The sequence below is a fragment of the Ceraceosorus guamensis genome, assembly GCF_003144195.1.
Source record: "Ceraceosorus guamensis strain MCA 4658 unplaced genomic scaffold IE81scaffold_127, whole genome shotgun sequence".
In the NCBI taxonomy this organism is placed as follows: Eukaryota; Fungi; Basidiomycota; class Exobasidiomycetes; order Ceraceosorales; family Ceraceosoraceae; genus Ceraceosorus; species Ceraceosorus guamensis.
In genome coordinates this window covers 12,291-39,415 of record NW_020290122.1, presented here as the reverse complement: position 1 = coordinate 39,415, position 27,125 = coordinate 12,291, and the positions used below count along the sequence as shown (strand labels likewise).

Here is a 27,125-nt window from a genome sequence, read left to right as displayed (position 1 = left end):
GGGGGGGGAAGACGTGCGGGCTCGACATGGTACTTCTCCATTGCCCGCGCCGACGTGTTTGCGAGTCTTTTGGCGCGGCGGGGAGCGACCGACCTCGGACTTGCCCCACTCGATCTCTTTGATTGAACTAGTCATCTCTTTCAAGTTCGACAAGCACGACACCCCTGCTTGGGCAAGTGCAAAGCAAATGATACTTGCAACCCCCACCGCTGCCCCGTGCATATGTGAAAGTCGGACTAGGATGACCATTGCAAATGCTCGTGACTGCTGGATCGAACGACCGGATGTTACAAGGAGGTGGATTTTCGCGATGCCTCAACATGGGGCGACGAGGCTTGCGCATCGAAAGGGCATAGTGGGCAAGCATCTCGATGGAAGATGCAGCGGCGGAGAGAAATGACTAGGGACGGTGTGCGAGCGGAGGCGCAAAACGCGTCGAAGGTCTGTTGCGCCCTGTTACTCTCCGGAACCTGCTAGTTTCTGAACCCTGAAGTGTCGCCGGGCGCATTGTATTTTGCATACCCGCAGTGTCCATTTCCAACGGTGTATCCTTCTCCAGGGCCAGCACCGCCTGCGAAGATGGCCACGTTGAGACCCACGTCGCACCTGCGTGGCCGCGCTTCGCCATAGTGCTGGCACAAAATTTGACTAGGTTTATACAGCCACGCGCCGCATCTCCAATCCGTGACGCAGGAAATGCAGCACTCCTTGGCAGAAAAAGAATCCTTCGATCCCAGAGGTGTCTTTGCTCTAAAGTCTTGAATCGCTAGTCCATCGACGCTGCTGACGTAATTTCTGGGCATCTCGCAAGCTTCGTAAGCCGTGAATTGCGGAGCTTGTTCCGTCTCCGTCTTGGTCGCAGCTGCAAGCGTCTCGGTAGTCGTTGCCGTCGTGGTGACGGATCGAGTGCTTGTAGTGGTGGTAGTGACGGTCGTCGTAGCAGCAGCTGGCTGCACCGTCGACGTCGACGTAACACTCTGCAGCGTAGTCGTCGTCGCAATCGGTGTGGGTGCGGATCTAGTCACAGTCTTTTTCCCAGCAACAGTGTACGTCGTCACTGCGACCTTTTCCACAGCCTTTTTGCACGCCACCTTGGAGGGATAGGTCTTCTTGCCGTTGCACAGATTCACAAGCTTGCCGTCTTTATCTTTGGCTACGCTGTACACGTCTGCTTTTGCGCGAGCCAGCAGCTGATTTTGCAGCTCGATTCGGCTGGTGCCGGAAGAGGACCTGGCTACGTTTGCGCTGCCTGCTTCAGGCTCGACCGAGTCTCGTCGAGCTACGGTGCGTCCCTGTAAGCTGGAATCATCCCGAACGGGTGTGAAGCCCGCTGGCGCCGCAACAGTAGTGGTAGTGTATACCGTCGTAGTAGTGGTCACCTCGGGTAGCTGCGTCTGCGTTGTGGATGTAGTGGTTATGGTAGTCGTAGTGGTGACAGTGTCCGTCTGCGTAGCACTGTAGGGCACCAATAGGTGTGGTGAGTGAGTAAGCTCATGAGGACCACCTGTTCCAATCTTCCGAGCACGACTCACGTATCGGTCTTATCCACTGCAGTCGTCAACACCGTGAATGTGGTGGTGGAGGTGGCGGTCTGGCATGCAAAGAGGTATGGTCAGCATTGCGCTTTCTGACAGACACGGTACCATCACAGGCACACACGTTAGTGGAAGTAGCTGGCGTCACCGTGATCGTAGGCTTGACTGTCTCATAGATTGGAAAGCCTACCGTCACGCTGTACTTGGTAGCCGTCGACCTTGGCACAGGCTTGACGCTCTTCTTGCCGTACTCTGTGTAGCATGCTTGTTGCGAGTAGGTGTACGTGTTGACTGACTTGCCGCCAATGCTGCGAGGAGCGAGCGCTTGAGATTCCAGTCGTGCTTCTACGAGCTGAGGCAAGCCGAGGATGGCCAAGACCGCGAGCTGTGCAACGTGCTGGAAATGCATTGCGATGTTTTTGTAGGAATCACGATTCGGGTGACCGGGTAACAGGGCGCGCGTGCGGTGAAGAAGGTGAAGGGGACCCGACGAGCGGCAAGGTCGTCGGATGTTCCCACAGTGAGCCTTTTTATGGCCCCACCGACTGGACCGTCATCCCCCAAAGCAACTTCAGATCGGGCGCGGAGAAGCTGCCTGGCAGGTTCGAGCTGCATTGCGACCTTCAGACTTGCCAACAGAGCGGTACACCAGAGTCGATGGCCAAAGCGCCGCTGCAGGGCGTGGATGGCGGACGATTGGCGATCTGTAGGGCTCTCTCGAGCGGACTTTGTTTGGACTTTGCACGCCATGGCGCCTGCTTGCATGTATCGCTATGCACTGGCGGTCATTCGGCGCATCGGGAACGCCATGGGCGTCCCGTCTATTGGTTAGCTAATATTAGAGTCGCTTCCTGTTGTAGGAGATCCAATCTGCTACTCGCGCCTCGCGCTCCCGCTCCCTCGGCATGCTGAACGTCGCGCGTGATAGAACTTTCCCCGGCCAATCGTGAATCTTGATTTGTGAAAAGCCACACGCGAGCCCGCGGCGGGCCAACCGCTCTCCATCCCGCTCCACCATTCATGCAGGGCGGAGTTTGGTTGCCCCGCCAGCGAAACCACTTTGAGGATTAGCACTTGAACGATTTATCCGGTTTTAGCAGCCCATCCGAGGTCAAGGCTTGCCCTTACTAGCACTTGCACTAGAAATCTCGTGACTGGAATCGTAACAGCATTACAGTAGAGCGCACGAGCCCGCAATCCATGAGGCTGGCTGCGATATGTCCATGCCAGCCACCAAGTTCTAGATCCTGTAGGTACCGGTGCATAATGCCGTCAGACTCGCAGGCGCGCGTGCCAGTTGTGAGTCACTCAGTGGGGATTCACCAATCCTGCACGTCGCTCCCGCGTGGCTTGCCACCTCCTTATTCTGCCCCCGAGACCCCTGTGCAAGCTCGCTCGTGCCTTGCAGCTTCTCTGCAGAAGTCGCTCTTCCAAAAGGGCCGTCCAGCCGTTCAGATGGAGATACACTGATGTATGTGACTTTGACGTCCACCCACAATCGGTAGTTCCGTCACACCGACCTACCCCATGTGCGCTCACCATCGGGCCGAGGACGGTCCCGATGGCTCCCGAGGGGCCTTCGATCAGCTATGTCTAAAGGGTCGAGGCGATGGAATGAGCCCAAGGGGGGCAGGGGGGCAATCTGGGGTAGGTGGCCTCGTCTCTTCGTGCACGCATCTTCCAAAGCGTCCGATCTCGCTCCGCTTAGAACTCATGGACAGTGGTCAGAGTGTCACCAATGCACTCCGGCTGCGCGACCTCACTCGCGGCGCAAGCCCGACGCTCGCCAACTACAACGAGCAACGGGAAGTGGGGACAGCTTCATCCACTCGCACAGACACGGCATGGGGGCGATGGATGCGCCCTCCGAGACGCTCGTGCATCCCACTCTCCACATCGTGAGCGCGGTGCCAATGACTCTCGATTATTGCACTAGTTCTCGGACAAGACAGACTCGCGTTGAAATATGACGATTGCATTGGTGGGAGGGCCCCAATTTGCAAGTGCCGGGGATACATTGGACTGCGATGTTCGTGAGGATGTTTGAGCTGGGGTGTCGCGAAAGGTCGAGGAGGCGAACAAGGGATCTGACGCGAGGACTCGAGCAAGGAACAGAAGAGGGGTACAGTAATGAATGCAGATGAAGGCAAATGCTGGTGACGGGCGAAAAGAGGGCGGGAGAATGGAGGTTGCAAGAACACGAGAAAGGTGCGAATCGACCCGACCCGACCGAGTGACGTTGTGCGGAGGCGAAGAGGAGGACAAGCAGATGCTTGTCAACTTCAAGCCTGCCGACCGCCAAAGTTTGCATATCCACAAGGCCCATTTCCCACCGTGAGCAATCCAGGACTATTTTGGTTTGTGTAGTACAGCGATCCACTTTCATTTGCCGAGCATCTCCCATCTCTCGATTTGAACATGTAGCAATTGTCGTCCAAATGCGCAAAGGTTTGGCACGTCGCACTCGACGCACATGCAGCGCAACACGCTTCAGGGCTGCTCGCGGTTGCACCGCCTGAATAGTCAAGGTCGCTACCTGGGTTGACGTCTACCTGACCTATGTTCACGTTGTCGACTGATCTAATGAGGTTGTTGGCTTGGCAGGCCGCATTGACTGTGACTAATGGCGCCTGAGCAGTCTCGGTCTTGGTAGTTGCGGGCAACGTCTCCGTCGTCGTGGTGGACGTGGTGCTGGTCTGGGTGTTGGTAGTTGTGACAGTCACTGTGGTAGTAGCATCGCTGGGCTGAATAGTTGTGGTAGATGTGACTGTTGTGGTGACCTCACTGGTCGAAGTAGGAGTGGGCGCTGCTCGCGTCACGGTGCGCTTGCCTGCGACGGTGTACGTTGTGACCGCCACCTTCTCTATCGCTTTCTTGCACTTGACAGACTGAGGGTAGCATTTCTTCTTGTTGCTGTACTGAAGGGTGTTGTTAGGGCCCAGTTGCAGGCTCTGACCCGTGGCACGCGCGGCAAGTTCATTCAGCGACTCTGCGCGACTGGAGCCAGACAACGCTCTAGGTATGCGGGGCCTAGCCGCTTCCAGCTGCCCTAGACCGCGACGCGCGTACGTGTGGCCCTGGAGACCGGGTGCACTCGCAGCAGGCGTGAAGTTGGGAAGAACGAGGGTAGTGGTCGGAGTAACGGTCGTCGTGATCGTTACTTCGGGTAGCTGTGTCTGGGTTGTCGAGGTCTCTGTAACCGTCGTAGTGGTTGTAATCGTATCGGTTTCCGTTGCGCTGCATGAAGGTGAGAGGCCACAGTGTGAGCTTAGCTGCGAACCTCGCCAAGGACGCCCGCTGTGAGATGATGACTCACGTGTCAGTGTTGGCGGGATTGTTGACGGTTGAAGTCGACGTAACGGTAGACGTGGTAGTCTACGCCGAGAGCAAGAAAAGAAATGTATGTTTGAAAAAGACCTCGCTCGCACGAGTCGAAAAGCGCGCAGACTCACCGTGGTTGTCGCTGCAGGCGTCACGGTGATGGTCGGCTTCGCGTACTCGAAGATTGGGAACCCAACAGTCACGCTGAGCTTCGTTGTCGTAGCCGTAGGGACTGGTCTGACGGCCTTGGAGCCGAGCAGCGTCGTACAGGCCCGCTGAGTGAAAGTGTAGGTCTTAGAAGATCTACCGCCAATTGCTCGCTCGGCTAGCGCCTCCTGTTCAGGGAGGGCGTGGACATTCTCGGACAGCGCCAGGGTGGTAAGAGCCACCAGGATGGCGAGATGCGCCTGCCGGACGATTTGGGTTGCAAGCATGGCGAAGGTGGCGAGCGAAAATTGGGGATTTCCAGGCGAGACTTCTAGGATGGTACTAGATTGCAGAGCGAGTGCAAAAGGAGGTAGCAGCGATGCCCCCTGACGAGGGCTTTATACCCTTTGCGCATTGTCGCATTTCCGGGAGAGGGAACCTTCCCACAACCCCCAAAGACTTTCCGACATGTTGCGTCGAGTATCAAATGAAGGCAAAACAGAGACAGCGTCCAAGTCGACTGTTGTTCTAGTCGAGAACACATTGGCGATCTGGAAGCACCTTCTCGTACTACTAGCACGGAGGGCGAGGCCAGCGACCAGGCACGAGGCGGCTCAACTTGCGGGGCAAAATCTGCAAGGCGCTTCCCGCGGCGCCAAATCGGGAGGACGGGATCCCAATCGTGCATGGCTCGCGTTCCAGATCGTGTTTCACTCACCAACGGAACGTCACCGCTTACGCAACGAGCGTCATTCACGAGCATCGGAGGAGCGCTCACCGTGTCGAGTAGCGCGGCCACAGTCACCTCAGCTCTCGCTCTTGACACCCATATCACAATCGTGAATGTGGGAGATCTGCCTTGGGTCCCTTGTAAGGATGCGCTCCCGGCACCTGCGCGCTGCGTTTCTGCATCATCCTTTTTGCCGAGTGGCGTTGGAAAGCAGGGTCTCGTCTTAGGGTTAATCTGAATGCAAAGCCTTGCCTTCTGTTCGGTTGAGAGATGATGCCTATATTGGTCTGATGCAGCCCGCCATGTCCCAAGCGTAAATTCCGAGCTGGCTGTGGCTGCTTGAATCGTGAATGACCGCTCTGAAGGAGTTGGTTCGCGATCCACGATCAAGTTTGGCGACAAGTAGCCCACCGGCTTGGGAGTGCGCACGCAACAAACGTTGTTGAAGAACATCAAACGATTCGTCCCTCGCGAAGGGCGGTCGCTCGCTCGATGCGCCTCTCAGGAGTCTGCAGCACCGCGCAGGAAGGTCGCGCTGCATACTGTGGCACCACAGCACGAAGGCAGGCTCATGCAGTCACCACTTCGTGCGCGCATGATGCAGGCACCTTCCCGCGCCGAGTACAGCCAGAGCCGACAAACGAAGAGCCGCCCACCAAAGTGTTCCACCCAGCAGCACACAGCAGGCAGGCGAGCGGCGATGGCGTCCCAAGCCACAATCATGAATCTACGATCAGAACTGGTTCCGCATCCTCATTAAACAGCGAACGGCAGACGGCGCCTTGCTCATGCGCATCGGGCAACCAAGCACCGACGACCGACAGTCACAGTCAGAGTACGTTGTAACAAATAAGCGAAAGAAAGAAAGTCCCGTTAGCGGACTTTTCGCCCCTTGCTGAGAGCGGGGATGCGCGCGGACTTGAGTGAGACCCTGACACGAGCTCCTACAGAGCAGCAGGGTTCAGCTTGCTTTGCTGAACTCGTGATCCACCGCGCACGTTGCAAAATCCGCTGATTGCTACAGGTCAAGAGACCAAGAGCAGCTAGTACATAGGCGGTCTGCTGAGAGACAGCAAGGCGTCTGGCAGTGCGAGCAATAGCCAGCACGCTGCTGGTCGCAACATCCGCGCACCGGTCAGATCCATTCGGGGCGTCGCTCATTTCCCCCCGGCTGCGCAGGACAATATTGGGTGGTCTGCCGGGCTGCTTGGCTGACCACACGGGAGGCAGCATGGTCTGTAGCGAATGTGAATTTGAGTCCTGGTTGGCGACGCGGCGGGAGTCTAGCAAACCGCTCTTGTAGCGAATGTGAATTTGAGTCCTGGTTGGCGACGCGGCGGGAGTCTAGCAAACCGCTCTCAAAATCATCAACGACTCACAACTGTTGCTCGACGCCCAACACATTTTAGACGCGAGACGCCACGTGGATAAAGGAGTGGATGTAATGCCATTACAACAGCATTTCAAAACACGGAGCGGAGGGAGCGCTGCCAGGAGGCCCTAAGTGACGGATCACGACCAGCGTGAATGTCAATTCTGCTCCTATGGATCTGAAATCGTTGATTGTGGTTGTACAACGCCACGCACAGCAATCAGGAGGTCCCATCAGCGACCAGAAACGATCACAAGCTTCTCGCAGTTCGTCGAGCTCGTCTAAATGCGCTTGCCTGCCTTGCCTCCCTTCCCTCCACGACCAAACCCAAGTCCCCCACGACCAAATCCAAACGGACTGCTCGTCTTGGTCGCTTTGGGGATCGGAGGAGCGCTCTTGGAGGCCAAGGGATTCAAGACAGATCTAGTTGCCACCGCTGAAGGCGACGGAGCATGCGAGAACGCGCTCATCACAGGCAGACCACCTGATGCATGCGCAGACTTTGACGTAGGCAAAAAGCTTGGTAGCTTGGAGCTAATCGTCGGCGTATGCTGGGAGGCAGTTGGCAGTGGCGATGACTTGAGAGGACGGGTCGTAGTTATCGGGGCGTGCGAAGAGCTCAGAAGTGGGGCGTGCGAGGCCGTCGCGGTGGGAGACGGTGAGTGCAATTTGCTTGACGTCGAGCTCGAAATGGTCACTGCGCCGCCCAGCGACGAAGAAAGCTCTTCCTCGCAAGCCTCATCACCATCGGACACAGGGTCGACGACTGCCGTCGAATGCTGCGTCTTTCCAGATTCGATAGCACGGCGGTCAACGAACGAGCCGAGCAGGCGTTTCCACGCAGAAGAGTCACTGAGCTTGAAGCCTCTGACTTTGAGCTTCTTCTTTGGGGTGGACAAGCTGCACGAGTCGGGGTAGGGAGAGGCGTGGTGGTCGTGGTGCCAATCGACGTCGCGGACGTAGATGTGGTACTGGTCGAGGTTGTGGTTGCCGATGTCGATGTCGATGTCATTGTAGCCGCTGCGCTTGAAGCCGCGTTTCTCGCCCGCGCCCGATCAGCTGCGACGCGTTTTTGAAAGGATTGAAGGTCGAATTTACCTGGCAGGATAGCATCGACAGCGTCGAAGATCTCCTTTGTCACCTTTGGGATGTCGCCACTTCCTTTTTCGATGTACGTTGCGATACCGAGCCTGATCTGCAGTGGCAATTCGGAACGCGAGCACGGCGAATCAGCGCACTTTCCTCTGCTCATACGGTTGGACCTGAGAAAGCTTGCGCGTGCATTGCACCGCGCAGATGACGTCCGTCTCTGATGCTTACCTCTCTAGTGAATGATGCTGCGTCCAGAACGTTGCCGCCGATCAGCTGGCCCTTGCCGCCGTTGACCTTTGTCGGGATGTTGTATAGGTTGCTAGGATCGTTCAGGGCTTGCATCAAGTTTTGAAACTCTATGGGCCGCGTGTGGACTCGCGACTTAGACTTGAACTTGAAAGCTGGACGAGCGCAGAAATCATCCATGTGGAGCTGCAAAAGTGCAATCACCTGCTGTATCTCGACATTGTGCTGCAGCGAAGACCGTCATAGGTATGGTAAGACAGCGCGTGCCACACGAGGAATGTAGAGCACTCACATCGCACTGTGTGACGTATTTCTCTGGCCCTTTCTTAGACGTCTTGACAAGAACATCGCTCTTAAACTCCCATCGCACGGCCATCGCTTGATTATCTGGCCACGAACGTTTTCGCCACAAATGAAGCCGCTGCCATCGTCGCCACGGGGTAGCAGATTTCCAGTCGACTCAGCTATGACAAGATCTGCGGCGGTCCAAATCGGTGCACTTTTGACTATCGTGCAGGCCACAGAGAGGAGAACCGCTGCGAGTGACCAAGCTTTCATCTGGTCCGATGTCTTTTTTGCTGAGTTCTTGCCCGATCTGCTTTTGGATGTGGGAAACAATGATTGCGACGTGAGGCACGACCTGCGCAGATGTTGTGTCGAGAAGCAACAGAGAGAGTGAAGAATGTGTGTTGAGCGAAGATTGTCTGTCGGCCAGCGACAGTCGTCGAATGTGAAAGAGAAGATGGGGAACGGCAGTTTTTGCAGGAGGTGCACAGTGCTTTGACTTGATTTATATATAGGCTCTCAAAGCGGCTTGGTCTTGAATGCCATCGTCAACTGTTGCACGGCTCGAAAGAGTGCTACCCAAGCACCGACTGATATTCTGCCCTCTTTCATTTGTATACAGAGCTCGAAACCACTGCTCGAGCCTGTGACCGTCGTAAATGCTTAGCGCATGCTAAAGCGTGCTGGCTGCTTCCACTTCTGTCGATGTCAGATGATGAAGCTGAGCGGAAGGGGCGTCAGGGCATCCAACTCACTACTGCCGTTCGCCCCTCTCACGCTCACGAGGCGCGTCTGTCATGCACTCATCAGTGTGTGCTTGCTGAGCAAAAGGTAAGTTGCTGGGCACCTGCATCTTCGCCTATTGCGGCCGGTCAAAGACAGCGTTGCAATTCCCCAATGGCGTCAAGGCCTTCATCATGCCGGGCCAGTTTGTGACTTGCGCTGCAAAGGTGGTAGCACCCTAGTAGTAGCAGTAGCGAAGTGATCGTGAATCGGACCTCGAGGTTCACCCTTGGGCGCAGGCTGCAAAGGTGGTAGCACCCTAGTAGTAGCAGTAGCGAAGTGATCGTGAATCGGACCTCGAGGTCCACCCTTGGGCGCAGCTGGATGTGGCTGCAAGCGGGCATGCAAACCGCGAGGTGCTCGGCGCGGACCCGCTGCCGGAAATTCATGACCACATGTTGCGTGCATGCATGGGAATGAAGGAATCGTGAATGATCACGGATGTGATGGTGCGAGCGCGTTGTGAAAGGCTGGGGTAGCTGCGCACAGGCAACGTGTGGACTTTAATTGTATAATCGAAATCCTCGTCGTGAGTCTGATGAGTTCCGGTTGTGAGTCGAAAGTGACGAGTCGAACGTCAAGAAGTCCGCTTGAGCGTGAAGAGGCACCACAGATCCACATTCACGTGATTCTGATAGGTGATTTGATGAGTCGTGGATGATGTCTGGGTCTCAACTTAGACCCGTAAGTCAAAAATCAGCGTATGTCTGCAAGCTACGGATGCCTCCTGGGCACTGAAAGGCATTGGAATTGGTTCCGACATGCCTCCGATCAGACTCGCACTCAGTGGTAATTCAGAAGGGTCATTATCGAGGGCATCGAGTTGGGCGATGATGCTCTCAATCACGGTTTCGCTCGAATCTCTGACATGGAGCCGTGGTGCCGCTGCCAGCTAATGCGAGTAGCCACTCGGCTGCTGGGACGGCGCATTCGGCCCTACGACCGTTGTCGTATCCGCTTGCCGTGTGTGCACGTTAGAAAGTCTTGAGTGAGTGAGACTGAGTGCATCAAATACCACGAGGTCGCAAAGAGCGCGCGATGAGGTGCAGCTTGCGTGCAGTCACAATCAAATCGTGCAAGTGACTCGTGACGTCGTGACTATCACGAATCGCATTCACGATTGCGGACAACGGGCGTGCATCAGCAAGCAAGGGTCTGACACGGCATGCACGGACTCCAACGTCTGCTGCTGACTGGTGACTGCTCCGGCAGCAGGCGGCGGGACCACCATCTTTGATCGGTTGAGCCGCACGCACGCACGCACGCACGCAAAGCAGCTACGCCAAATTCACGCATAGCGCCGGCGTGCTGCAGATGGCGGTAGCGTACGCACGTAGCACGATGCTCACCGTGGCCGCACAACGCGTATGAGGACTTGATGTTTCACAATGGTGAATGTCTAGAAGGACTCGCAGCTCGTGACTCCTTCCCCTTGACTACGAGTAGCACGTACCGCCACACTACTCGCGATCAAGTCGAGCTTAGCGAAGGTCAGACTATTGCAAAGAGTCTCTCGACTCAAAATCCATCTTACCTCACTTCAGCGCGGTTTTCTCGTTTGGTAGCCAAGTGCGGCCCTCTGGTGCCAGATACGCCAGCCGTTCAGCGCGAGCGCAATGCTGCAGCGCTTGCCACCAGAGCTAATCGCGTGAGTCGAGGGCGCATACTTGGGAGGAAACGTGACCACCTCTTGCTTATGAAGCCTCAGGACAATCTTTCCAGGCTCATCATTTACCATGTCATGGAGGGCGGACAAGCAAACCTGTTCTGTGCCTATTGGCAGCCGAGAAGTTCGGAGGATAGCACGGTCCTATTTCTTTCTCAGACATGTCGCGCCACTCGCCCCATCGCCCTGAAAAGCCTTTGGCGTGAGGTCTACTGCAATTTGGTCTCGAAAGTCCACGCGCTTCGTCGCTTGCTACATGATCAGCAACGGCTTGACCTGGCATCGTACATGCTGGATGTGCAAATAGCTTGGGAATTCCGGACGTTGGATATTGAAGAAAACTATCCTCGAAAGTTGGGCTGGGGAGTGGACTACAGCTTCATCGATCGCGAAAAGGTGCGTGCCGCGAATTGAGCTTAATGCGCCCCACATACCTTTCAGCTTTCTCAGATTCGCAGTGAGGAGCGCTCGAAGCGATGCACAGTCGAGCCGCCGGATGGAACCGCGTGGTCCGACGCGCCCACCGCACCAGATTTTGAAGAGCGCGTTGATAATAGGGACGAAGTAATTGATTGGGAGTACAGCTGGTCCGAAGACTACGAGTGGGGCAGCGGGCCCGATATGCCTGCTGATCAGCGGGAGCTTCCGGACTCGTGGACGAACGTTGAACAAATGCCTGCAGGGTATGGAAGAGCCTCTCTGGAAGCAGACTTGCTTCTCATTTTGAGCCTCATGTCGCACATCAAGGTCTTCTCCTGGGGCGGGGACCACTGGCGACTCCCTGAGACATCGTCTAAATGTCTGAGCAAAAAGCGCTTCCTACATCGCCTCGAAACAGATTTCGACCATACGGGCTTTGGTCAGTCCAGCCTGTCTGTCTGCCTTTGACTTGTTCTGCACATCGTTGCCGCTTTGGGAGCTGACCGGAAGTTTGAACCCCGCCTCGCAGAACCGTACTTATCTGACTTGTGGCACGCCGCATCCGCTCCCAATCTTAAAGCGCTCGCGCTACACAATCACAGCAGCGTGCGATACGACATCCATCGCGATCAATCGTGGTTAAGGCGTACAAATCGTCAGACGCAAAGCTACGATGCACATGCTCTTGACGTGGGAGCATTCGGAGCGTGCATGTCGAACAGTCTTCCCGTGAATCCGATATTCCCTCTAGATATCAATAAGCTGCCGAGAGGCTGGGCTCTCGATGATCACGAAGAGGAAGGGTATGCTCCACACCTGCAAGGTCGGACGAAGACGATCTTGACAAGCGTCGCGGTTGGTAGCATCTGCAGCTTGGAGCTTAGCGACGCGCAGCTGTTTGGTTTGCGACTGATGTTGCCAGTATGGCTTGCTCTGGACGTCATTGCCAAGGTTGCGCCTAGCCTAGGGTCATTGCACGATCTGGTGGTCGAGCCATGCTGCATCAGGCTTAGGACTCTTCGCGTAGATCTATGGCCTTGCTTAGATTTACTGGATCAAGCGGGAATCAAGCAAGAGAAAGTGGACCAGACGAACATAGGGGCAGAAAAGAGGATGGATGTCCCAGAAGCTGCGCTCAGGGCTGCGGCCACCTGGGTGAAGCGGGAATGTGCCAAGACGAACGTGCCGGATGTTCAGTTCCTTATTCCTGATTATGACTACAGAGTCCGATCTGATGCGAGCGAGGCTGACCGGCGTCAGGTCATCGAGACGGAAGAGAATCGGCAAAAGCTTGCCATAGCAGACGACAACCCGCAATCCGAATACAGAGAGCGAATTCCACCCTTCAGAAAATGGCTTGCTGAGGACGAAGAGCTTGCTGCCAACGTTGCGCGAGGCCTGGTGTACTGGCGGGACCATCACGATTGTTCACCTGCTGAGATCAACGTGTGACGCGCACGCGCGGATGCGTGCATACATATGCATGTACACACACACACACACACACACACACACTAGACCTTGATTCATTACTATCATCATCGAGCATCATACAGCACCACCTCCCAAAGAGTCCCGTCTGAGAGCCTCGTCGCGCTCCCAGGAAAGCTGGCTTGTCACCTGCCTTTAGATCTTTGGTCGCTTGATGGGTCGCTGAACACCTGGCTCTGGAGCAGGAGGGGGCCGCTTAGTGGGTCCAACAACACCTGACTGTGGAGCAGGAGGGTTAGGTGGAGCAGGGGCAGGTTTCTCCGGGGCAGGGGAAGCAGGGCCAGGTTTCTCCGGGGCAGGTGGAGCAGGGCCAGGTGGAGCAGGGGGTTTCGGGTTCGTCGAGTCGGTAGTCGTCGTAGAAGGGCCGGGCGACGGTGACGTGCTATCCTTTGGTGCTGGCGATGTTGACGTCGGTGCCATGGCATTGGCCATCTCCCGAGCTTTGGCTTGAGCATTCGCGCGATCCTCGTTGACTTGTTTCACCAGCTCTTCTTTCTTGTATACATTAGGGAGGATGGTGTTTATCGCGTCGAAAATTTGGTCGATCGCGCTCGGTACCGTCCCGCCGCCCGTTTGTAGATATCGTTCAATCCCCAAGAGGACCTGCAAAGAAAAATGGGTCAGTGAGCTTTTTCCGAAAAGGACGCCTTTCTAGGCGGCGGCCGCGATGCTGAAGGTAGAAGTCAGACTCACGGTCTTGGTGTAACTTGGCGATCTGAGGTTGTCGCCGGCGATCAAAGAGGCTTTGCCTTTATTGACGTAGCGAGGCAAGTGGAACATGTTGTCCGCTCCGTTGAGAGCACCGAAAAAATTATTGAACGCATCACTTGAACGATCTGCAAAGGCTGGCCGAGCGCAAAACTGAGCCATGTGTGGCTTCAGAAATTCAATGACTTCTTGAAGTTCCACATTGTGCTATCAGATGAGCGATGAGAAGATCTGGGTCAGAAATGTTCTCCATGGTATGCACAGCCAAACTCACGTCACACTCTGTCGCATCCGGTCCTCCAGACACGGCGCCTGTACCACTTAGCTGGAGAACATCATTCTGAAATCGCCATGTTCTCGCCACTGCTTTGGCCGCGGTGAAGGTACGGTGGCTGCGGACGTCCTGTTTACAAATGATGGACTGACCACCGCGACGGACAAGCGGGCTGGACCAGTCGTTCTCAGGATCGATCCTAGGGATAGGAGCGCTTGACACTTGGGCGGCGCTGAGCAGGGTGACTGCGACTGCGATGAGAAGATGAAAAGCCAAAGAAGCGGGCATGAAGCGGCGAGCGATGCGCGCCATGACCATCAGTGAAGTCATTGTGGTTGGGCAGTAGCGAAGGAACGCGGGTTGGTCCAGCAGCCAGCGCTAGACAGGGGAAGATGAGAAAAGGGGGGGAGGGGGTCCGAGACGTTTTGGGGGGGGGGGGGAGAGCCTACGTCTGGCGTAGAATAGCAGCGCAACCGACCGGCGATCGCAGCACAGAAGAGGAGAGGGCAGTGTTGAGGCGACATTCATCGTAAGCGAATGAATGGTGCCTTTTTATGGTCGCAAGGTCGTCAAAGATGTTCGTATGTGCAAAGCAGTCCGACCAAGCGCCAGGTCTTCCGACGACGAAGCGGCGTGACCGCATGACAGGTATCATGGCTGCCACATCCTTGGCATCCAATCGATCAAGGACCGCGCGCAGCATCAGCCGCATCGTCTCGATAGCAGCGCAGCGCAGCGATTCACTTCCAACGAGCTCGACGCAACGCATCCTTGAACGTCGTGCCACAGAGCCTTGCCAGCCATGCACCGCCGACAAAGCCGCGCGATGCCCGCCCTACCGCTTGTACGCCGTGTCTCGACCACGGCGCGGTGCACGGCGTTGACTTGAGCAAGTCGAGCCCGCGAGCAACGGCGTATGAGCATCAAAGCATGAAGGGACTCTTGACACCGAGCTCGCAGAAGTCCAAATTAGCGTTTCAAGTCGATTCATGCAAGATCGGCGCCGATGCCACGAGCTCCTCTAGCGCGCCAGCCCGACCCAGCCCTGCTGCTCCAGCGACCAGCAGCAGCTCGGAAGTTGACGACTGTGGGCAGGTGCACTCGTGACTCTGCTGGAGACCACATGATAAGGGTCAACGCCACGTCGCGCTTAGGAAAGGGTGTATGTTAGTTGCCATCGTGGATCCTTCTGTTGCACAGCAAATATGACTCAAAAAGAAGAGCGATAGCAATCAAGAATCAACACAGCGATAAGGATCATCAAATTAAAAACTTCAACAGTAATTCAGGGTCCCTGTGCGGTAATAGCGTCGTTTTCCATGCGGCTTCCCACGCGGTCTTTGCATCGGGCCATCGGTGGACAGGAAAAGGCGCAAAATTGCATGGTGACGGGTGGATCCCCATTTGACTCCAGACACAATATCGTGAAACATCAATCCCAATTAGCCTCACACTCCCACTACTATATACATCTCTGCTCACGCGGGCGGATTGCGCCGCAGGGCAGCAGCAACAGCGAGCAGCCTATATACGGGCAGCGTGATCATTCCTGCATGCATAGAGGCGCACCTGCAGCGCCAAGTCCAATGCGGGGCGCAAGCGTGCAGATCCGCCGAAAACCCGATTCGCCGCCGAATCGCGGAACACACATATGGCGCGACCGATTGATTAGCTTTTGAAGTGTTTGCAACGATCTGCGACTGACTGACTGCTATTTACGCGCCTTTTGACGGTCTCATCTCACATCTCGCGCACGTACCTTCACAGCAGCTGCATCCACACTCTGACACGCACAAGGCCAGCATCTCAACCACCACGAAGAAGCTCTGGATCCCTGATCACCTTTGGACTTTCGGTGCCGTGCCAGCTCGTCCACAAAGAGCTTGAATGAAGAGCTTGCACGCCGACCTGTACTCATTTACAGCATACCTGCGGATCCTGCGGTGAACTCCAGCCGTGCTTCCACTCTCGCGTAGCCTTATAGCTCGCAGCTTTGACAGATCGCCCAAGACTCCAGGCTTTCTTGTCAACTTCGCTCAAACGCCAGCACCGAGACATTACTTTCAGGTCAGCCACACGGAGAGGTTTTTGGGTACTGAGAGCATCAATGTTCGACCGCTTGCCAGAGGAGCTCATCGAGTGAGTCTTACGCGAATACCGGGTCCTCACCTATGGCCGCGGCTACTGAGCGGTGCATCTCGTCTCACCCGGCAGCTCGATCATAACACAAGTACTAACAGAAGCACAGTGGGGCAAGCGCTGCTGGCAATACTATGAGAAAAGTCTGCTGCCACAGAACACCGTCCTTTCGCTCTCTCAGGTCTGTCAGCGCGCGCGGCCTGTTGCTCTAAAGTACGTCTGGAACATCCTCGGATGCGGCGACGTCTCGTCGCTTCACCATGTGCGTAAATTGCTGCATGACCAAAAGCGGAATGACCTTGCTACGCACGTGCGGGAAGTGTGTATGGACTGGAATTTCAAAACCGGCGATATAGAAGAGTCTCACCCAAGGCGAATGGGATGGGGAGTGGACTACAGTTTCAAGGACCGCGAGAAAGTGAGAGGGCGAGACTGTCTTCATCAGCACTGCAGGCGAGCTCATCTTTTGCCGATGACCTCACATTGCGCCAGATTCGCACAGAGGCGCGCGCAGCGCAAGGCATCGAAGAGCCGGAACGTGACGAGACCGATATGTGGGTAGAGTGCCCCGCCTCGATAGCAGCCGAGGAGCGGCAAGGAATAGGATCGGACGAAGGATTCGATTGGGAGTACATGGACCATCGAACAGACTATCGATGGGGAAGCGGACCCGACTTTGATCTCGAGAATGATCCAGACGAGGACTGCGCGTGGGCGTGGACGAGAGTGGAGCGCATGCCTGCGGGCTATGGTCGAGCAGCACTCGAGGAAGATCTCTTGCTTGTGCTTCGCGCCCTTCCCAACGTCGAGAAGATGGATTGGAACGCAATGACGTGGCAGCTTCCCGAGGCATCCGCACTGTGCTTAGGCAGATCATCGAGCCTGCGCGTCTTCAAGACGGATTGGGACGCGATGGCGTTTGGTGAGTCGGCACGTCCATCATGCGTGTCAAAATACTGAAGATGCATACTGAACGCGCCCTTCACACCCTTTGTGCCTCATTCTCAGAGCCATTCGTCTCGGATACGTGGCACGTCGCGTCGGCGCCAAATCTGGTGGACTTGTCTTTCAGCAGCTACAATCCCAATGCTGTCGTTCTTCGTGAGCAGTCTTGGCTCCGCAGGTCTGATGAAAGACCGGAAGGAATTAATCAGGCACAAGACGAGGTCCAAGCTTTAGGTGCTTCCATGTCAGGAAACCTGCCGCCAAATCCAGTGTTCCCGGCCGACGTCAATCTTCTTGATAAAGGATGGGACATCAACGATCACCGAGAAGAAGCCTGGGAAGCACACTTGCAAGGAAGAGTCAGAAGTCTATTGACTGCAATCACAGTTGGAAGGCTGTCGCGACTGGAACTCGACTACGATCACCTCTTTGCTCTGCGCCTCCTGCTTCCTATCTGGCTCGCTCTAGACCTGCGCGCTAAGAGCGAGAAGTACACTCATACCGCGGGATACACCACTACGAAAGCTTGCTGCAACAAACTGCAAACTCTGCGCATGCAGCTATGGCCGTGCCTCGAGATCTACGACGAAGTCCTCGCCACGACTGGAACAGTGCCGTCTGCGATCACTTCGCAAGATGCAGACTCTCCTACCTCTTCTGCTCTAGGAGCTGCGGCCGCCCGAGTTCAACAAATCTGTGTCGAGACGAATGAGCCCGACGTACACGTCTTCGAGCTCTGGATACCTGGCGATGCCAGTGATGCGGAGCGGGAGCAAGCAAAGAAGGAAGAGGAGGAGCGTCAGAAGACGGCATTTCAGCAGGACAACCCGCGTTCGGAGTACACGAGTCGGATGCCGCCGTTCGAGAAATGGCTTGCTGAAGATCTCGAGCTGGCCAGCAATGCTGTCCGAGGTTTGCTATACTGGCGAAAGCATCACGATCGATCACCTGGGATCACCCTGTTCTCGTGAATGGCGCCGGCTAGAAAGCAGCGCCACCTTTAGTGTTGGCAGCGGTACGGACCCTTCTCTTTATGGAAAATGTCCCTGGCCTTGTAGCGCGACGATGGCCTACCTGAGCCTTGCAACTATTGAGAACCTTCATGCAGCGTCTGGCTCCCGCACGAGTCGAACAGAAGCATCCAGCGAGCAACGAATGCTCGCATCGCGCTAAGTCTACAGCACATGGGCGGCCAGCTTGTCTTACCTTGACGGACCGTTGGGGACGGATTGCCGCCAAACATGTGTTCGCACGCTGCGAGGTGTTTGGGTATAGCAGATCATGGCATTAAGTGAATGTGTGGTAGACAATGCAGCATTTTTGAAGCCGAAGCGAGATGGTGGATAGAACGAGCAATGTTTTGTCGGCAACCTTTCTCGATTACACCTTCAGGTCGCGCGACATGGTGAGACGGGCGCAGGCAAAGAGGATGGCGCAAGCGGTGATCATGGCAGCGATGAAGAATTGCGCGGCATCAAAATCGCCCCTGTTGTTACTGATGAGGCGCCCAGCGACCGGTTCTGCAGCAAGCACGCCGAGCGCGGCGATGGTAGTATTGACGCCGACGTACTGGCCAATGACACGCGGGCTGGAAGCGATGCGCGCAACGCACGGCGCCAAGAGACTGACGACTGCGCCAGCCCAAAACCCGTAGAATGCGCCCCAGACAAAGTTGCCAGCGTTGGTGGTTGCTGCGGGCCAGGTCCACGCGATGAGAGCAGTGATGGCCGTGCTGATGGTGATGGTGTTGAAAGTGCCGAGCTTGTCAGAGCCGAGACCGACGAGCAGACGACCAAAGAACGAGGTAGCGTTGAGAACCGAGGAGAGGTAGAATGAGGTGGAAAGCGAGGCTCCTCGATGAACACCGTAGGCGGAGATGAAGATATAGGGCGAATAGAGACCAAAGAAGCCGACCAGCTCAGCAAAGGTGAAGGTGTTGAAGCGCAGACTGGTAAACATTTCCTTGAGTGGAGGCGGTCCCTTGATCATCTTGCGCGGGAAGCGAGTCTTGATGAGCATGGTGGCGGTAAGAAGCAGGGCGAGCTGGATGAAAGCGCAGGCTCGCAGCGTCCAGCCGAAGCTGACGCCATCAAAGTTGAGCATGCGGTTCAGCATCACTGGCCAGAGCGCACCACCGAATGAAGTTCCGCCCACCACCAGGCCGCCAACGAGACCTCTCTTTTTCAGGAACCACTGATTGGGCACACTGAGTGCGGGATTGAACACCAAGCCATAGCCAAAGGCGGAGCACAAGCCCTGCGAGAGGAAGAACTGATAGTACTGCTGATCCTGGCAAGCCGAAGTCGTCATGGTGCCGAGCACGATGAGCGCAGTGCCGAGGAGCATGGGGACCTGGAAGAAGCGAGCAGACGAACGTCAGCGGCATGTCATGGCGCACCTGCTGGCTGTTGCCGCGCGCACTCACCTTTGGGCCGTAGCGGTCAAGGAGGATACCGGCGGGCAAGCCGAAACCAAAGTTGCCCCACAGCTGAATGGAACCGATCCAAGCAATGGCAGCCTCACTTCGTCCTTGCAGCTGATTCTGCGCGTAGTATGCTTGGAATACAGCGTAGGAGGAGATGAAACCGAGACCAGCAAAGAAGGTGAGGAAGCCCCCCAAGACGGTCAGCCAAGCGTCCAAGCCTCCATCCGGAAAGGTTGGACCAGCGGGTGCAGATGATGGTGCAGGGTTGAGAGGAGCGGCAGTCGGCGGAGGAGAAGGAGTGGTGACGGCTCGATCAGGACTGACGGGGTCGCTGTAATCTCCCTTGAGCGCTGTTGCATCGCTGGGACGAGAGTGAGCCTCAGAGTATGCTGGATGCCGCTCTTCCATCTGGTAAGAGCTGTGATCGCCCTGCCGGACCTCATAAGCCGGCCTCTGGTAGCTCATTGTGCCTCAATATCGCAGTGTAGGCGTTGATTGTTTGGTGTCAAGGCGCAAATGGTGATGTCGAGGCGAGCGAAAGTTCGACGTGTCCACGAAGGAGAGGTCGAGGTGTGTGGCCGGATGTGACAACGCTGTTTGGTGTCCTCAAGCTACACAAGGGGCGCGCCTGCGCTTATGCGATGGGCATTCGTGAGAGCGTCAAGGTGCAGGTACGTTAACGGACGAAGGTGGTGATGTCAAGCAGCTTGGTTCGGGTCACATTCACGATTCATCCACGGACTGATTTGGCAAGTCGCCGTGCTGTGCCGTGCTCCAATGCTGATCAGTATCAAGATGTGAGGCGAATCACGCAGGTCAGGCGCGAGTTGCCGCCGGCCGGCTTGCATTCGATCGCTTGCGACTCATCACACTCGTGACTGTACCATGACTCACGACTCTCTTCTGTCCCTTTTGGTGCATCCACTCATCTCGACGAACTCGGAACTCGATGGGGGCAGCTCCCCGACCTCCGAGCTGAGGGCGGCAGAGAAGGAGCCCAGTCAGCAATCACCCGGCCCGAGCGGAAAGGCAAAACGACGCCCATCGATGCACGACCAAACAGTTCGAGCACGCTAAGAAGCTCCAAAACCCAAGACGGCCGCATGGCGAATCCGCATTCGGCCCTGCTGCCGCCCGAGAGACATCTATGTGTGTGCTTGCGCGCCTCGTGCGATGCGTCGGGCGAATCTCCGTCTGCTGAGAGAAGCGAGTCGCGAAATGCAGCTTCGCGCGTGGTCCGGACGCCAAGCTGCACACAGGCAGAGATGAATTCGTGATTCGGGAGTGCAGCGGGTGCTGCATGTTCAGACAGTGATTGTGAGGGAGACGCATCCTGCATGGACGGCGGAGCCAGCAGCCAGAAGGGCAGTGGGCAAAGTCGCGCATGAAACCAGGTCGGAGAAATCGCGAGTAAAGCAGCAGCAGCAGCAGCAGCATCATCCGCGCGCATTATAGCGGGACTTTTTTTCTTTAAAACTCCGCTACTGCAGCATTTCGTAGTTCGCAGCTCACTCCGCTGTCGTATGCCGGACGGCGCAGCTGGAAAGCAAGACATGAAGCGAGGACCTCGTGCAGTTGCTGGTGACCGCGCACCGTGTGGGTCCGCAAACAAGCCAAGACCACCATAAGAAAACAAACCCTGCACAGCAAGAGCAAGCCGGTGCTGAGACCAAGGCTTGTGCTACGTTGCGTCGAGATTGGTGAACCAGCAACGCGAGTGCTACAGGGAGCAAGGCCTTTGGGGCAAGCACGGACATTCGTGAGTCATGAATCATAAATGTATGGCTTATCGGCGCTCCATTGACGACAGCTATTAGACTCATCACCGAAGGCTTGCCACAAAATAGGAAAGCACACAGTTGTAGCCCTTGGCCCCCCTGCCAAAATGCTCAGCTGACGCGCAATCGCGCTTGCATGTACGTATATGCGCTCTTAGCGTGTCTCTCCGCGCACGAGTGGAGTCGATGCTCAATACTCACCTTTCGTCGCCCAAGCTCTGCAATTCTGCCTTGCCTCATCCAAAGTAGTCTTCGAGTAACTGGCAGTTCGCCACTCATCAGTCCGACTTGTGATTGCATCTCCAGTCAATCCACAGTGGTGTAGCTGCTGACGGCCATACAGACAGACACTTCCCCTTACGCACTTAGCAGAGACATGAATAGCGTTCCTGAAAATCTTTCGCCACGCTTCGTTCATGCGGCTTTGGTCCCGCCCTCGAGGCGCTAGCTGTGTGCTGTGATACCGCGCGCAAAGTCATCCCCCAGATCGGAGCGGGATGGACATGGACGTGGGTAGACGTTCCTTGCGTTCCCTCATCCTCATCTTTGCCGGAACGTCTCGCCTGCGACTGTCTACTTGTGAGGATGCCGAGGAAAGGTTTGTCCGGCTTGCTCTTTTTAGCGCTGCGCCGACCCGACTCAGTCTCCGGCCAATGAAACGCCAGCTTGCAACCGTTTGCAGCGACTCGAACTTTTCTGCCCTCTGCTGGGCGGTCGGTCCAAACTGATGTCGGACTGCAGTCGAAGTGAAGCGCAGGGGACCTGCGACTTGTGGCACTTGAAGGAAGGCCTGCAAGCTGCAATAGCAACGCGGCGCAAGCGCCTTGCCATTCTGCACAGTCACCAAGAGTCATCAAACTTTGAAAGTCGACCCGAGCAGTAGCGACTCATCCCAGACCTCAGCTCCGGCCCGACACAACGATTCTCGGATGATCACAGTTTGATCTGAGTCTGGGTGTTGAGTTCGGCGTCTTGCAAAGTCTTATCCGGCGGGAGCGCCGGGCAAGAGGAGAATGACTGAATCGTCGGCCCCAGATCACACTGCGCACGTCCTTGTGATGCTGCACCAGCACAGTTGCTGCACCTGTCATCATCGTTCGTTTATGCGCATGCAGCTTCAGTGATGAGAGCCGGGCGATTTGGCCCTGCCTCCCAGGCTAGCCCTGATCGTCCGATTCGATAGCGTCGGCTTCTCATCCAGGGCAAGTACAGCAGTTGCCTGCCTGCATTCCCTTAAAGTAAGCCTTGCTCTCCCTTGCCTCATTCCCACGACGCTTCCACGTTCGTCTTTGCCCGGTTTCTCTACAAGTCCTTCTGCCATTCACTTGGCGATCTACGGATACCCGCGACCCATCGCTTGCTCATCATGTCTTTCGAACCATACGTCGATGGAGGCCACTTGATCCTCTCTCCAAGTGGCCACTACATTCCCGCCGATACGCTGCAAAGGGAATATCACGTCGAAGTTTTCCGATATGCCTTGATCGCCATCTACGCCATGTACCTCTGGGAGTGGATCGTGACCCTGCACGAAGAGGTGGCGAGATGGAAGGAGTTGCTCAAGGGCCAATTCTTGCCCGTCAACATCTGCCTGCTGGTCTCCCGCTATTCCACCATTGCTGCTCTTGTCGCTTCAGCCGTCGTCTTTTTCGGCGACTCTGTGCCGAACTGCCAAGCTGGTCTAAATCTGGTCTACGTCTTCTTCCAGCCAGGTCAAATCTGCCACGTCATCATCTCCGTGCTCCGAGTCCATGCGTGAGTCGGACGCGACTGCTTTCGGCACGATTCGGATCCTTGCTCACAATTGCCTCGCTTCTCTTGTTGTGCAGCTTGTCCAACGGATCAAATCAAATTTGGCGCCCTCTTTCCGTGCTCGGCTTCGTCACCTGCGTCATTTGGATTGCCGCGATTCCCTTCTTCAAGGCTGGTCCAGTCGAGCCGGCCATGGCGGTCCACTACCAGCCTGTTTGCCAGCCTCTTCCATCACCCGCGTTCCGTGTGATGGGCTGGGGTGCAGCGGCTGGATTCGACATTATCATGTACGTCGTGTCAACCATGCTCATCTCTTCGCGCCTCCTCAGCGCATTCAGTCCTAAGGCCAAGCGATTCATGCACGACACCACCACTTTCCTGTTCTTGGTCTCCATCACTGCCAACTTGTCTTGCTTCTTCACCATCCTTTTCTACAAGAACCTCATTCTGGCCAACGTGCCCATCCCTATCCAATTCGTGCTCAATTCGGTCGTCGCTACTCGTATCGTCTTGCACACGGACGTTTGGATGGACAGAGGCAAGACTGGTCTGCTCGTCTTGCCCCGCTCTACCGACATCAACCACAGAGGCTTGGGCCCCGCAGGCAAGCCGTACTCGGAGAACGATATTGCGATCGCGTTGGGCGGCGCACGCGCTGCACCTCGCGCGAGTCAAGCGTCTGCCGGGTACGTCGAGGGTGGAGGATTCGAGGCACCGTTCATCGACAGGCCATACGACGGTCACAGGAGGGGTAGCAACAGCAAAGTCGAGGGTGCTTTGCGCTTCTTCAACCGACGCGACGCTTCTCACACCACTTTCCACCACGGTCACCCCCTGACACCGAGGACGGACAGGAGCGCGGAAGATGCTAGCGTGGAGGTGATGAAGACCGACGAAGCGGGCGCACCCTCATTCATCATGGAGACCACGCCCACTTTCGTTCCGGCCGACTCGCCCCCCACACGGCATATTCGTCCTAGCACGGCTACGTCCAGCATCCGCAACTTTGGTGGCGACGAGCGAGAGCGCCAAACTTCTGGACACTCTTCGCAACCCTCGCGATCGGGCGCGCAGTCAGTTCCGGCGCGCGACAATGACGGAAGGCTGCGCATCACGACTGAGATTCTCACCACGCGAGAATGATGCGATGAATTATTGCGTTTCGTCCTACTTAACACTGGTCCTTTGCAGCGCTTGCTCGCTTTTCGCTTCTCTCTGCCTCCCTGTCAAGCGCGATGCACGCTGCTCAAACACCCAACATAATCTCATTCCAGACGTATCACCACGACCCGCGTTGCTCGATCTCTTGTATTCTATCATCGTGCCTGCTGCCACATTTAAAGATGCGTCTGCCGTCTCTTGGTGTGACTCATCTGCTTGCTTGCGATCAAGTCGTCAAGGTGAACATACAAGTGCGGCGCTTTGCGCAGCTGGGCGAGGCACTCGCCGACCGAGTGTAAGTTGACAGAAGAATATCCGAAGAGGCGATTAGAGGTGCGATGCGCTGGATGCGGTTCCGGTAAAAGCAGTAATGAATCTACAAATCGCCTTTGCCACCGACGCGGGGTCGTCGTAGGGCAGATTGTGGCCTCCTTGAAGCACCTCGACCTGCATTCCTCGGAAGCGCTGAGCAAGGCGATGCACAGTCTCCAGTGGTGGTGCCTCTTTCGCAGAGCTTGAGGAGGGGCCAGAAGGGAAAGGAGGTTCAGCGCGCGTCGGAACCGTTTTGCAATGGAGAGCCATAGCGCATACGTACTACATCAGTGGCCGGGATCCTGTGATCCAAAGAGACGGAATAGGAGGGAAGAAGGCGCCTCGAGGTGCTAGGCTCACGACTGTCTGATGGTCAAGGTATGCAATCTTGGGTAGATAATCGGGCCACTGGTAAGGCCGTGCATGGCGGGCTAGGCGACCTTCTCCACCACGAGACTCACTGCTTCCGTGTACGGGCTCGCTTTGAGCATGACAGCCTTCTCGGCCCTTCTTGTCGCCGAAAATGAAGAGGCTGTAACACCGTGCGCCTGCGTGGGTCCGTGAGAAGAGCATGAGCTAGGTTGGACTGCAAACTTATCCTGCGTGTTTGCATCCTTCTCGTGGGCTCGATGCAGTGAGCTGCTCGAGCGTGTAGCTACCCACAAGAAATTTCTCCCTGACGTCAAATCTGTACTGTCCATACACGGGATGCGCCAAGAAATGCTTTTGTGCCTCTTCGACATTGTCCCATCTCCATTCCTTTTTGAGCGCGAACCTGGCCAGTGGCAGTCTTGTCCCAAATGCCTGGGTCGCCGCATCGAGAATGATGGGCTCGATGACTGCTATGCTGCTGAATAATCTTGGCGCATGCATCGCCAACCCCACCATGGTCTCTCCGCCGATCGAGTGGCCAATACCAACGAGGTTCGGACGCGTAGAGAGGGCAAGAGGAGCATCTCGCGGTCCGTTGTGCGCATTGGACAAGAGCTTGATCGCGTCGACGTCCGGCTTCAAAAGCGTAGGCATGTGCTCGTTCGCTTCACTTCGAAGCGACGGCAGGTACAGAGCAACAAAGGTAAGGACGTCCCGCATATAGTCTTTGCCATCGACTGGACAGAGACGTTCGGAGCCGCGTGCAGAAGTCAGCACCTGCAGCGTCGCTTCCATCAAACAAGCGCAACTCACTGAGCCAAGGGCCGCTGCCATTCACTGCCCTTGAATCGCCGTGACCTGGCATATCGATGCACCAAGCTTCCTCCAACTCGATAGAATGATTTCCACCTGCGCGCAGCAGCTCGACGACATGCTCGATCATGGGTTCGAACAGCTTTCACATCGCAGGATCGAGAGTATGAGTGTGTGGGAGAGGGCAGCTCCGAAGGCGGAGGACTACTTGGTGTCGAGCCAAGAACTCACCTCTTTGTGGAAGCCGGCGCCATGGGTGAGAAGTAAAGTGATGCGCTGGGTGGATGCGCGGTTTGACGACGATCCGATAGCAGTCCGATTTGGAACAAAGCGCGAGACAGCTATCAAAGGCGGGCAGACAGAAGCATCGGGCACAGTGTCACTGGCTTTGGCAGCCGTGAATGCGGTGTACCTGCTCGGTCGACGCTCCACCTCGTCTGGGGTTGGAGGAGCGTCTCGAAGCCTGGCGGGTTCAGCTGGTGGCCATGAGCTTTGGAGCTGGGACAGAGACAATGGCAGTGACCCATCTCCAAGACGTGAGCGTCGCGATGTGCTACCCAGAAAGTAGTGATTTGTAATCAATCCTGTCGGTAGGCTGCGAGGTGGGGATGGGGTAGGATACGCCGAGAGTCGAGCTGAGGATGTGGGTGTGGACGTGGAGGCCGCTGCTGCGTGCGGGCCCAGCTCTATGGGCTGCAAGAGGGGCTCGAAAGCCAGCTCTTGAGTGGGGAAAAATGCCATCACCGATAATGACGGGTGAAGGTGGTGCTTCTTTCAGCATGCGCCGAGAAATGGTCAAGGCTGACATTGTGATCAAGGATGAGAACCCAAGCAATCATGGATCTAGAGTCAGCTTCGCGCGAGTCAGGCGTGCTTCACACGCCTGACAGTCGTGAGTCTCGAGCAAATGCCCGCCGCCCGTTGTGCTCAAGTGGAGGCGGCGGGATAGCCTGAGAGTGCTGAGACATCTTGGCAGTGCTGGCACTCAGATCTTTAAATCTTCCCGCCGCTTAGCTTTTTTCGTGCAGGCCCGTGCGGGGTTTTTAAGGAAGCGGGCATATCGGACGCCCATAGCGAGAGGGCGAGTCACGTGGGGCCCACTTAGGCGATGCTCTTGAAGGCTTGAGTCAGGAATTTGAGTGAAATCGAGTATTCTCGTCAAAGCTCATTGTGGCTCAGCACCAGGGCAAGCACTACCCTTTTGCCCCATCAGCGTCAGCCATGCGCCATTCGACGGCATCATCAGGTTTCCTAGCACCAGCCGAAAGGCCCTCGAAGCTGTTCGGAGTCAACTGGCGGGAAGAATGCATGGGCCACCGCGACATCCAACAGAGTCCGAAATGCGCCAAGGAGGCCTT

At 56.2% G+C, this 27,125-nt stretch overlaps 9 protein-coding genes across 9 annotated transcripts; 2 read left to right on the top strand and 7 right to left on the bottom strand.

Annotated features, from left to right (window-relative positions):
• Positions 1-10: 10 nt before the first annotated feature.
• Positions 11-2,093, bottom strand: IE81DRAFT_369194 (hypothetical protein). Its single transcript, XM_025517218.1, has 3 exons — positions 1,660-2,093; positions 1,533-1,591; positions 11-1,455 (listed from the first exon to the last, which is right to left on the bottom strand). Exons 1-3 carry the CDS (start codon positions 1,942-1,944, stop codon positions 474-476), a joined length of 1,326 nt encoding a protein of 441 aa, XP_025366479.1. The 5' UTR covers positions 1,945-2,093; the 3' UTR covers positions 11-473.
• Positions 2,094-3,661: 1,568 nt separating this feature from the next.
• IE81DRAFT_34580 (hypothetical protein) lies at positions 3,662-5,380 on the bottom strand. Its single transcript, XM_025515959.1, has 3 exons — positions 4,988-5,380; positions 4,852-4,910; positions 3,662-4,772 (listed from the first exon to the last, which is right to left on the bottom strand). Exons 1-3 carry the CDS (start codon positions 5,288-5,290, stop codon positions 3,818-3,820), a joined length of 1,317 nt encoding a protein of 438 aa, XP_025366478.1. The 5' UTR covers positions 5,291-5,380; the 3' UTR covers positions 3,662-3,817.
• A 2,006-nt stretch (positions 5,381-7,386) lies between these two features.
• On the bottom strand, positions 7,387-8,819 carry IE81DRAFT_350284 (hypothetical protein; the record flags this gene model as incomplete). Its single annotated transcript, XM_025516508.1, has 4 exons — positions 7,387-8,130; positions 8,223-8,300; positions 8,426-8,668; positions 8,736-8,819. The coding sequence occupies 4 exons, from the start codon at positions 8,817-8,819 to the stop codon at positions 7,387-7,389; spliced, it is 1,149 nt and encodes a 382-aa protein (XP_025366477.1).
• A 4,404-nt stretch (positions 8,820-13,223) lies between these two features.
• IE81DRAFT_350282 (hypothetical protein) lies at positions 13,224-14,400 on the bottom strand (the record flags this gene model as incomplete). The annotated part of the gene is made up of 3 exons (XM_025516507.1): positions 13,224-13,691; positions 13,782-14,003; positions 14,071-14,400. 3 exons carry the CDS (start codon positions 14,398-14,400, stop codon positions 13,224-13,226), a joined length of 1,020 nt encoding a protein of 339 aa, XP_025366476.1.
• Positions 14,401-16,442: 2,042 nt separating this feature from the next.
• On the top strand, positions 16,443-18,406 carry IE81DRAFT_34567 (hypothetical protein). The gene is made up of 3 exons (XM_025515942.1): positions 16,443-17,131; positions 17,218-17,310; positions 17,371-18,406. The coding sequence occupies exons 1-3, from the start codon at positions 16,591-16,593 to the stop codon at positions 18,123-18,125; spliced, it is 1,389 nt and encodes a 462-aa protein (XP_025366475.1). The 5' UTR covers positions 16,443-16,590; the 3' UTR covers positions 18,126-18,406.
• A 128-nt stretch (positions 18,407-18,534) lies between these two features.
• On the bottom strand, positions 18,535-19,987 carry IE81DRAFT_295069 (MFS general substrate transporter; the record flags this gene model as incomplete). Its single annotated transcript, XM_025512082.1, has 2 exons — positions 18,535-19,506; positions 19,580-19,987. The coding sequence occupies 2 exons, from the start codon at positions 19,985-19,987 to the stop codon at positions 18,535-18,537; spliced, it is 1,380 nt and encodes a 459-aa protein (XP_025366474.1).
• A 971-nt stretch (positions 19,988-20,958) lies between these two features.
• IE81DRAFT_34536 (hypothetical protein) lies at positions 20,959-21,597 on the bottom strand. Its single transcript, XM_025515910.1, has 2 exons — positions 21,559-21,597; positions 20,959-21,488 (listed from the first exon to the last, which is right to left on the bottom strand). Exon 2 carries the CDS (start codon positions 21,400-21,402, stop codon positions 21,088-21,090), a length of 315 nt encoding a protein of 104 aa, XP_025366473.1. The 5' UTR covers positions 21,403-21,488; positions 21,559-21,597; the 3' UTR covers positions 20,959-21,087.
• Positions 21,598-22,540: 943 nt separating this feature from the next.
• Positions 22,541-24,473, top strand: IE81DRAFT_369190 (hypothetical protein). Its single transcript, XM_025517217.1, has 2 exons — positions 22,541-23,112; positions 23,187-24,473. Exons 1-2 carry the CDS (start codon positions 22,724-22,726, stop codon positions 24,250-24,252), a joined length of 1,455 nt encoding a protein of 484 aa, XP_025366472.1. The 5' UTR covers positions 22,541-22,723; the 3' UTR covers positions 24,253-24,473.
• On the bottom strand, positions 24,264-26,708 carry IE81DRAFT_326674 (alpha/beta-hydrolase). The gene is made up of 6 exons (XM_025514885.1): positions 25,999-26,708; positions 25,768-25,909; positions 25,246-25,691; positions 25,044-25,130; positions 24,866-24,969; positions 24,264-24,784 (listed from the first exon to the last, which is right to left on the bottom strand). Exons 1-6 carry the CDS (start codon positions 26,506-26,508, stop codon positions 24,598-24,600), a joined length of 1,476 nt encoding a protein of 491 aa, XP_025366471.1. The 5' UTR covers positions 26,509-26,708; the 3' UTR covers positions 24,264-24,597.
• Between the last annotated feature and the right edge of the window lie 417 nt (positions 26,709-27,125).

Bases quoted from the DNA above. Each gene is read 5' to 3' on its own strand.
- IE81DRAFT_369194 (XM_025517218.1), bottom strand. From the start codon at position 1,944: ATGCATTTCCAGCACGTTGCACAGCTCGCGGTCTTGGCCATCCTCGGC. The intron at 1,592-1,659 runs GTGTGTGCCTGT...TTTGCATGCCAG, and splicing joins CGCCAGCTACTTCCACTAAC to ACCGCCACCTCCACCACCAC. The intron at 1,456-1,532 runs GTGAGTCGTGCT...GGTGCCCTACAG, and splicing joins GCAGTGGATAAGACCGATAC to TGCTACGCAGACGGACACTG.
- IE81DRAFT_34536 (XM_025515910.1), bottom strand. From the start codon at position 21,402: ATGAGTCTAATAGCTGTCGTCAATGGAGCGCCGATAAGCCATACATTT.
- IE81DRAFT_369190 (XM_025517217.1), top strand. From the start codon at position 22,724: ATGTCTTTCGAACCATACGTCGATGGAGGCCACTTGATCCTCTCTCCA. The intron at 23,113-23,186 runs GTGAGTCGGACG...CTTGTTGTGCAG, and splicing joins TCCGTGCTCCGAGTCCATGC to CTTGTCCAACGGATCAAATC.
- IE81DRAFT_34567 (XM_025515942.1), top strand. From the start codon at position 16,591: ATGGGGAGTGGACTACAGTTTCAAGGACCGCGAGAAAGTGAGAGGGCG. The intron at 17,132-17,217 runs GTGAGTCGGCAC...CCTCATTCTCAG, and splicing joins TTGGGACGCGATGGCGTTTG to AGCCATTCGTCTCGGATACG. The intron at 17,311-17,370 runs GTGAGCAGTCTT...ATCAGGCACAAG, and splicing joins TCCCAATGCTGTCGTTCTTC to ACGAGGTCCAAGCTTTAGGT.
- IE81DRAFT_34580 (XM_025515959.1), bottom strand. From the start codon at position 5,290: ATGCTTGCAACCCAAATCGTCCGGCAGGCGCATCTCGCCATCCTGGTG. The intron at 4,911-4,987 runs GTGAGTCTGCGC...CTCTCGGCGTAG, and splicing joins CGCCTGCAGCGACAACCACG to ACTACCACGTCTACCGTTAC. The intron at 4,773-4,851 runs GTGAGTCATCAT...ACCTTCATGCAG, and splicing joins AATCCCGCCAACACTGACAC to CGCAACGGAAACCGATACGA.
- IE81DRAFT_326674 (XM_025514885.1), bottom strand. From the start codon at position 26,508: ATGGCATTTTTCCCCACTCAAGAGCTGGCTTTCGAGCCCCTCTTGCAG. The intron at 24,970-25,043 runs GTGAGTCTCGTG...TATCTACCCAAG, and splicing joins CGAGCCCGTACACGGAAGCA to ATTGCATACCTTGACCATCA. The intron at 24,785-24,865 runs GTACGTATGCGC...CCCCTCCTCAAG, and splicing joins GGATCCCGGCCACTGATGTA to CTCTGCGAAAGAGGCACCAC.